Source organism: Vigna angularis, chromosome 3, assembly GCF_016808095.1.
Source record: "Vigna angularis cultivar LongXiaoDou No.4 chromosome 3, ASM1680809v1, whole genome shotgun sequence".
Lineage (NCBI taxonomy): Eukaryota > Viridiplantae > Streptophyta > Magnoliopsida > Fabales > Fabaceae > Vigna > Vigna angularis.
In genome coordinates, this window is record NC_068972.1 from 15,028,977 (window position 1) to 15,038,588 (window position 9,612).

Consider the following 9,612-nt stretch of genomic DNA (forward strand, 5'->3'; position numbering starts at 1 on the left):
AATAAATACACAATATTTAATCTTTTAATTTGTATTTACGGACAAATGTTAATATTATCATACATTTATTACAACTGTTATGGCTATATATTATATTATATTATAGGTTTAATATTTTTTTGTCCCAATTTTGGTTGGAAATGTTGGAAATGGTCATAATTTATTTTTTCTGTTCAATGTTGTTTTAGAGAAAGTCATTTATGTTCAATTTAGTCCTTTTTTGTAGACGGCGTTTAAATCGTTAACGACACACCATTTTCGCGCATCATCTTCCTCGCGCTTCCAAAATCTTAGGCCGCCACCACTACTGCACAGCAAAGCCCATTTCAGGCCGTCGCCGCCGTAACAATCGCGTCACTCAACGCTAGAACCTGCAACCACCACATCTCCATCCGCGACGCCATCAAACCTACAGCAAATCACGAGTCTTCCTCTTCTAGCACCAACCTAAATCGCGAGTTTCGTACAACATTCATAGTCAACAGTGGAACCAGAAATCTGCAGGACCACAAGCTTAAATCGCAAATCCCTCTGGCGAACCGATCGGCTCCCGTGCTTCCACCGCTCGGTACCCTCACCCCTTTAGCCGTTCGGTTCCCTTCTTCTTCTCCCTCACTGCTTGGTCTCTTCCTGCCTTCCACCTCACTGTGCCTAAAGGGAATCCACGTGGACAGTTAAATGTCATCTCATTTGGAGTTTGTACAGCTGGACAGTGCGTCGTTAACTATTTAAACGCCGTCTGAAAAAAGATTAAATTGAACATAAATTACGTTCTTTAGGACAACATTAAACATAAAAAAAGTTAAGACCATTTCAAATATTTCCAACCAAAATTGGGACAAAAAAAATGTATTAAACCTATGTTATATCAAATAAACACATTATAAGTTATATTTATTAATTTCAATATTATTCCGTGTAATATTAATATGGTCCATTTAATATTAAATGTATGTGTAAAAGACACGATGGTTTAAATGTTTCATAATTTCAATATTTTTTTTCTGTGTATATTGTTATAAAAGCCAACCACTCTGATATTGATACTACAAAACATGATAGACAAATTATTTTTATGTAAAAAAATAAATCTGGGAAGTCTAGAGGTTCTCATTTAGTTATATTTTCCTTCGTAACATTGTGTTTAGTTTGAAATTGATCTATCCAAACATAATATTGAAAGTGAGATTTCAGTAACATTTGGGATAAGTTCTTTACTTCAAAAATCATAATTCAGAAAACAAACAGTTTCACAAAATTCGAAATGAGAGAATCCTTTCAGTTTTTCTCACTTTCCCTTCTCTTTACGACAAAATTCTTAGAGTTGGAGTCTGTGGAATTCAGCGTAGTTGTGCTACAAATGCCACAAAATCATTTTTTATTTATTTTGCATGGTCAGGGACGTGCTTCTTCATGCAAAAAATAAAATATATATTATTTTTCAGTTTTAATTAATGAGCTAAATATGCATTTACACGAGGAACTCCTTGTGATCAGATAGTTTGAGTGACGCTATGGATGAGTTTTGATAAATTGAAAACAGTGAAATACACAACCAGCGAAAGAAAGAATAAAAAACACTCTTTTCGTCCTTTTTTTGCTTAACGTTGTTGAATAAAGTACAAAAATTATAATTAATACATCGGAAAAATAATTAATGTATTTTTATTCTTTTTAAAATTGGTAACTTTTTTTTTTGTTGGTGTCTACGTGTATTATTAACATTAGAAAATCGCGACAAAGCTATATATTTGAGATTCTTCACTCGATACATATACTGATGTAATTGATATTAGTGAGTTGAATAGATGCTAAATTAAAAATAAAAAATAAAAAATACATTACTTTTCCTTGAATAGGAAGAAACGTAATAGATTATGTAATGAGTGGGGAAAAAGAGAGAGACGCGTGTTAAGATGGAATTAAAAAGTTGACTAAATAAAAAGAGAAAGTATTTTTTTATAAAAGAAAAAAGAAAAAAAAAAGGCAGTTAGAAAATGATATGATTTAGTTTGGAAGTTTCTGGGGTGATTACAGAAATTATATATTACTGTGGTACACCGTCTCTGACCAAAATCTGACGTAACTTTAACCAAGACTTCATAACCTATGAACCTTCTCTTCCCCTTCATCACTGTCGATGACGAATCATTTATAAGCGCTTCCTCTTTTCCTTCTTCACTTTATAAAATCTCATACCCTTTTTCTCTCTCTAAGGTGAGCCAAATGAAGAACTCAAATGGCTCTAGAGAAAATGGAGGAAGTTACGTTTTTCTCCTCCTCCCCCTTCTCATCGTTCCTCTTGCGGCTGCACAATCTACAACCAATAACCAAAACGAATCGTATTACAACCGCTTCAGCCCTTCCATGGCCATCATAATCGTCATCCTCATCGCCGCCGTCTTCCTCATGGGCTTCTTCTCCATCTACATCCGCCACTGCGCCGACTCCCCCTCCGCAAGCATCCGCAACCTCACCGGAGCCACCTCCCGCCAGCGCCGTGGCCTCGATCAGGCCGTCATCGACACTTTCCCCACGCTGGAGTACTCCGTGGTGAAGATCCACAAGCTTGGAAAGGGGACGCTGGAGTGCGCGGTGTGCTTAAACGAGTTCGAGGACACCGAAACGCTGCGTTTGATCCCTAAGTGCGATCACGTGTTTCACCCGGAGTGCATCGACGAGTGGCTCGCCTCCCACACTACCTGCCCCGTTTGCCGCGCTAACCTCGTCCCCGAGCCCGGAGACTCCGTCAGAGGAATTCCGGTTCTCAATGCTCCTAACGACATCGAGGCCCAATCCGAAGCCCAACCCGAGGCCCACAACGACGCCGTCGAGCCTCTTCCCGAACAACAGCAAGAGCCTAAGCTTCCGATTTCCTCTGAACCCCCTCAAGTGCTCGGCCTAAACCAGACGCTGAACCGGAACCGCACGAGAGGCTCCCGGTCGGGCCGCCCCCGCCGGTTCCCCCGCTCTCACTCGACCGGTCATTCGCTGGTCCAACCCGGCGAGGACACTGAGAGGTACACCTTGAGGCTTCCTGAGGAAGTTAGAAAACAGCTACTTCTCAACCCGGAACTGCATCGAGCGAGAAGCTTGGTTATGTTGCCCAGGGAAGGTAGTTCGCGGCGTGGATATCGAACCGGCGAGGGAAGTAGCAGAGGGAGGTCTTCGCGGCGGTTGGACCGGGGGTTTAAGTCCGACCGCTGGGTTTTCACTATGGCGCCGCCTTTCTTAGTGAGGGCCTCTTCCGTTAGGTCTCCAAGGGTGGCCAATAACGGCGGCGCAGGAATATCTGCTACTGCGCCCTTTCCGCCGCCGGCTGCTGCGGATTCTGTTTGACTCCTCCTTTGTTCAATAGTTTATTGAATTAATCGATTTTTTTTTTCTGCCACGATTTATTTTTTGGCCTTAAATTGGGAAGGCGTGTATAATATTTGGCACACTTGTTTTGCGTTGAAGAAAATTAGCTGGATTCGTGAATGGTGATAATTTCGTACGCCATAATCTTTGGTCACCAATTCAGATAAAAAAGCGGAATGCGCAGAAAGTAGAAAGCATTGGGATCGATGAGAACAAAAAGCTAGATTTTTGTTCGGAGGCGCAGGAGATCCGCCGGGAAAATGGCATGCACAATACGTGTACAGATTAGATTATACATGAACCTTGTTATCTCGTTTTTTTATTTTGGTGATTCTTGTATTGAGTTTGGGTAACTGGTAGGAAGAGAAAAAATGAAAACAAAAAACCGGATGAGACGAAGATCGGAAAGGAGATTCAACAGAACAGCTACCAAAACGAAGGAGGAAGAACATGCATGTCAGAAAGTCGAAATTATCCTCACCAACCTGGAAAAGAACCTGTCAAATAAGATATAGAAAAAAGAATAATGTATTTGATTAATAATTTTTGTCATTCTAAGTTAAAAAGTAAAGTATTTTTTTATATCGCTTATGTGATTAATAACATTTTAAGAAATATGTATTAGCTTAAAAAACAGAGAATATGGGACAGGGATTCTTTTATAAGAAAATTAGTATTTTGACCTTTGAACCAAAACATTTTTAAAATCACCAGATTTTGTTTTCATTACAATTAAAAGTAAATTAAGAAGTTAAAAACAAATATTATATTTTAAATAATGAAGATAAATAAAATTCAAAAAAAGAAACATTAACTTAATAATTTTAATAAGAAATGTTAATTTAAATATAAGTATTATGTAATTTTAAATTTTACATAAAAATTATTTTTAATATTTTATTATTTAATTTATTAATAATGTTAATATTTAATTACTTATTTATTTTTTATATTATATTTTAAAATTTATCATTATTATATGAAAGTTCTTAAGACATATTTCAATTTGGATCATTACGACAAACTCTTCAATTTGGATTAATCAGTTTCTTTATTTTCATAAGGTGAGTTTAAGCCTTTTTCTTGTCTTTTATGTTATTTGTTATATTTCAGTCTTATTTCACTTGCATGCATTTTTAATCATTTACATGAATACCTGTTTATTAGTGGTTTTAATGGTGTCCTGATTATGTTTGTGTGTTCTTATATGTAGATAGAACATCCGGTGAATTCAATTTTGTAACACCCCTAATTTTGGGGTGTTACGGGTTTACAAAAACTTTTTAAAACTTAACTCTGATACCATTGAGAGATACAGTTTGAATAAAAACTTCCATTTATTACAAAAGAATTTAGAAAACTTCCTAAATCAAATGTAACTATAAAGCGTTCATAAAATTCCATTACAAAACCAATCGCATTGAAATTAAAATCCCATAGTTCTTTCCTATATCTCTCCGCTCAACTTTGCTTTAGTTATACCTGTACGACATCTACACCTGTACAACATCTACTCTCGTACAAGTACGATCATTGTAGGTGTAAACCACAACTACACATGCAAGGGTGAGCTAATAGAAACAAATCATATAACATACATAAGTATTCAACATCAACTTGGAATAAGATTTTCAAATAATGCATATCATCATACTCCTACACACATATTCACATGACAACACATCAAATCATTAACACTCGCACTATCAGAATTCCAAGTCACCAGCATATAACCACAAATGATTTCGTCAAAGTAACCAATTCACACCCAAACTCCCTCGGTCACGACAAATAACCCGCTTTCCACTTCCCACAACTCTCTTAGAGCTTTACCGGGCAAGTATACACCCCCTATCACTCTACCCTCAGAGAGCTTCACCGGGCAAGTACACCACTTCCCACCACTCTCAGAGAGCTTCACCGGGCAAGTAAACACTTTCCACCACCCTCTTGGAGCTTCACCATACAAGTGTACACTTTCCACCACTACTCTCAAAGAGCCGAATAAGTACTAGTGTTACTCTCACCACTCTTCCAGAAGCTTCACCGGCACATCACAACATAAAATACAATTCCACAAGAAAACCATATCATACTCACCTAATCATCCAGTAAAACCACATATGTCGAACATGCTCAAGACAATTATTAAGCAACAACAAAATAATAAATCAACCAAACACTCATGACATAATCCAAGTAACACCAATACATCCCATTTTTAATAACAACACACAAGCTCATTAAAATAAAACATTAAATACCTACCCAAGTAAACCAAAAAAATACATATTATCAGTAAATACATATATAATAATACCTCTACCCTTTTTTCTTCCTAACATTGTATAATATATTGTAAATATATATATATATATATATATATATATATATATAATATTGAAATTCCTCTGTTAAAATTATATAGACAGTTACGTTATATAACATCTATAACAAATAAAACACACACCGCATGCTTAAACCCAAAACAAAATATTATATATTGTTAATCTAAAAAAAAACAGAAACTGCAGCATATTACGTTGTCTAAAACTTCACTTCATTTGCATAGCACGATCAACACTATGAAAATAGTATATGAAGAAAATGCTATATTAAGATAGCATTTAACTACAATATTTTAATGAAAAGAAAACCAAAAGAGAATGCACCAAAGTCTGCCACTTGCACGTGAAATGACAAAGGTAAGTTCAAACTTCATCAATTTAAAAGAATATTTTATATTATTTCCACCAAAACTTCTGCTGCACCAGTATAAGACTTTGCATGCAATCATTACACTATTCCAATTTCTTAAACTTACCCTACTAACTTTCCATTAACCATTAATATTGTAAACACATTCCAAAACATTAATGCCCTGCACATTCAAACAAGAAATGACCCACTAATGTTACTATAAAGAATTAACGAAACCTTTTATTCTTAGTTTTACGAAACCCTCATGGTTCCAGCAGCCCCCATTTTCTCCTGCAACACCGAAACCCTTACCTTTAATTTTAATATCCAAGTCTCATATTCATTTTCTTTTCTAAACCCCAAACACTCCACTCATAACACCCAACCGTAAACCTACTACTCCCTCACAGATCAAGCAAATTCACGTAACACATACACTTTCCTGCGATTCACAAGCATTCAACGTCTAAATTTTGGATACCAAACCCCAATCCATATTATAGCATAAGACGAACACACCCAAAAAAACAATGTACGAGAATATATTTACATCAATTCATTATACACAATAATCAATCTAGTTGCTCCCCTTACCTTGTAACAGTGACAGATCCAGCCTCCAAGCCAAAGTCCTCACAATTCTTTCTTCTCTCTCGAGCTCTACTTTCCCACCAAGATACAAGGCCCTCCACAATTTGTAAGGAAAGAGTATTCTAGGGTTTTTCTCTCACTCACACACGGCTCTAGTGAATTATATTCCTCTAGGTTTTACCCTAATTCCACTTAAATATCTCTATCAACTATTACTTTCTGTTTGCTATTATTATTTGTTTATCTATTTAGGCGGTGTCTTACAACTTTGGTTTTATTATTTAATTACTTTATAAATAAAAAATAATTTTAATATTTTATATATTAAACAAAACATAATAAACAAAATCAATATTTCATAAATAAAAATTAAATATTATGTACAATATATCAATACATAATGAATTAAAAAATTATAAATGATACATGAATTTATTATTAAAAATTCTGTTAAACTTTAACTTTTTTAGATTTTTACATTATGTTATTAATCAATTTCATGTTTTTTTAAGTATGTATAGATATTTAATATAAAATGAAGTAAAGGTTTAAAGTTTTTATTTAATATTTATTTCTACAAAATAGGTTATTTTTTTAGTTAAATTAATGAGTCAACACATTTCATCATGAGTGTAACTTGTAGGAGTGGCGTCATGAGAGAAAGAGATACAATAATTTGACTCATTGTAAGGAAAAAAAAGTTTCACTTCCAGTTTAATTATGTCCAAATTTATTGTAGACAAGAATAATTTATAAGTTTTGAAGACTCTAACCAAGTTGATTTAAATTTAATGAATTATAAAATTAATTTGGCTAACTTGCTTAATATTAATGTTGTTTATTCTTTTACATATGTATTATTAATTTTCCATAAAATGGTTGGATTAATTAAAGTCGAAAACAAATAAATGAAACAAAACGATTAAATTTGGTTTAGTTCAAACTTGAAGTAAAAACAAATAAAATCAATTCAATTGTTTTAACTTAGATTTAATACAACAGGCTAATCTATTGTAGAAAAACCTAATAAAGTTGAGCATGCCAAATTTGGGAAAATGTTTTTTTTAAACATATTAAAGCCTTTTGTAATCGTAAAGTTACCAAATAAAAAGGCATACAAATGAATTGTATCATTATAATTTAATAATATTAGGGAAAAAGCTTTTACGTTGCTGAATAATTAAAAATATTTTTTTACGCAATTTGTGGTTGAAGGAGAATATAAAAAAGTGTATATGTTTCATTTATTGTATTTAATTATAATGGTGACATGTTGTGAGACTAAAGAAATAATAGAAACTACAAGAATTACCAATTCCGAAAAGAAAGTTTTTTTAATTATTATTAAAATTGTGACATTTTTCTTTTAATTTAAAACTTTGACATAATTTGACCCGGTCAATTAATTAGAGTTTTGTGGCAGCGAGAATTATAGGCAAGATGGAAAATGACCTAAATTAGAATAATAGTTTATTTGACTTTAAATTACCCCAAAACACAATCCTTGACGTTTGCAATTAAATATCCAATTACCGTTTAATGCTTTTCATGTCACGTTTCATCACTTCAAACCCTTCAATAAAAATTAGAGCGATGAAAACGGACCAGTCCGACTCGATTCGGTTTACCACGAGTTAATTACTCAGTGAGTCAATTAAACTCGACTTATTTATTAGTAAGTTAGAAAAATTTACCCGACCTATTACGGATTGATGGATAAATGGGTTAGCTCACTGGTTCACTTAATTACAATTTTTTTACAAAAAAAAGTTATAAACTTTTTATAATTTAAATCTAAACAAATTTCATTCTAAATTTCACTCCCAACATGGATGTTTAATTAATTTTGAAAATAAAGAACTTAAATAATTTTTTCAAGCAAAAAATAATAATAAATATTTTTTTATAAAATTAAATTTAATAAAATAAAATTAGGTAGGTAGATTGGTGGACCAATCGACCCACCATGAGTTCAACCCGCATGAACCGGGTTAAAATGAGCCGGGTTGAAATCTCACCTGTATAAAAAAATTACAACTTTTTTAAACTCAACCTTACTCAAACCTGTGGTGGACCAAATTAACCCGCGGGTTGTGACCATTTTCACAGTTCTAATAAAAATCACATAAATAAATATCTTCAAGAAATTCTCTAAAAAAGCATACGATATCATTCATAATTATTTAATTTAAAACTTATTAAAAATAAATGAATTAATGTTACTTGTAACAATATTATATTCTTTTAATGAGTAGTTCACCAGTTGCTGTTGGTGAAAAAAAAAACAGTGTAACATGATTTAACCATATTAGAATGAAATTCATTCCCATTAAATTTTAAAAAAATGGGTGGTACTTTCAAAGATAAATAATGGCTTGACTTAAAAACTATAACTAGGAATTTGACTCGAAGGATTTATATTTTGATAAAAGGTTTTCATAATTAAAATGAGTTAAAATATTTTGTAAAGCATTTAATGAAAAGAAAATAAATAAATGACAAGTAAAACTAATATAGTATATTATTATTTTTCGTAGATTGACATTTATCATGAGTGGACTATTATAAAATATATTTTGCCGACTTGAGATAGTTTTTCTTCTACGTCCAAGACTAAAGAGATATATACCAATAGACATATTTTCAACTTTTTATTAAAAGACATCATATCCTATTATAGGAGACATTATTTCAGATATTATTACTTTTAAAAATAACAAAGTCAACATTGTATTAAAAAGAAGTAAACTAAATGTTATAAAAAAAGATTATAGACTTATAACTTGAAAGAAATAATTAATAAACAATCAAATATGGAATGTTCTTAGCCATTCTTATATTTTAATATTCATGGATAAAATTCAAAAAAATTATTTATAAATTTTTAAAATAAAATATAAATAAAATTACAAAAAGATATATAAGATAAATTAAATTTATTAAAATATAAATTAAATTTTA

General features: G+C 32.5%; 1 protein-coding gene across 1 annotated transcript; it reads left to right on the top strand.

The window, feature by feature from the left end:
• Positions 1–2,077: 2,077 nt before the first annotated feature.
• LOC108344731 (E3 ubiquitin-protein ligase ATL6) lies at positions 2,078–3,480 on the top strand. Its single transcript, XM_017583208.2, has one exon. The coding sequence runs from the start codon at positions 2,110–2,112 to the stop codon at positions 3,337–3,339; it is 1,230 nt and encodes a 409-aa protein (XP_017438697.1). The 5' UTR covers positions 2,078–2,109; the 3' UTR covers positions 3,340–3,480.
• Positions 3,481–9,612: the final 6,132 nt, after the last annotated feature.

Coding starts and splice junctions, on each gene's coding strand:
- LOC108344731 (XM_017583208.2), top strand. CDS start 2,110: ATGAACCTTCTCTTCCCCTTCATCACTGTCGATGACGAATCATTTATA.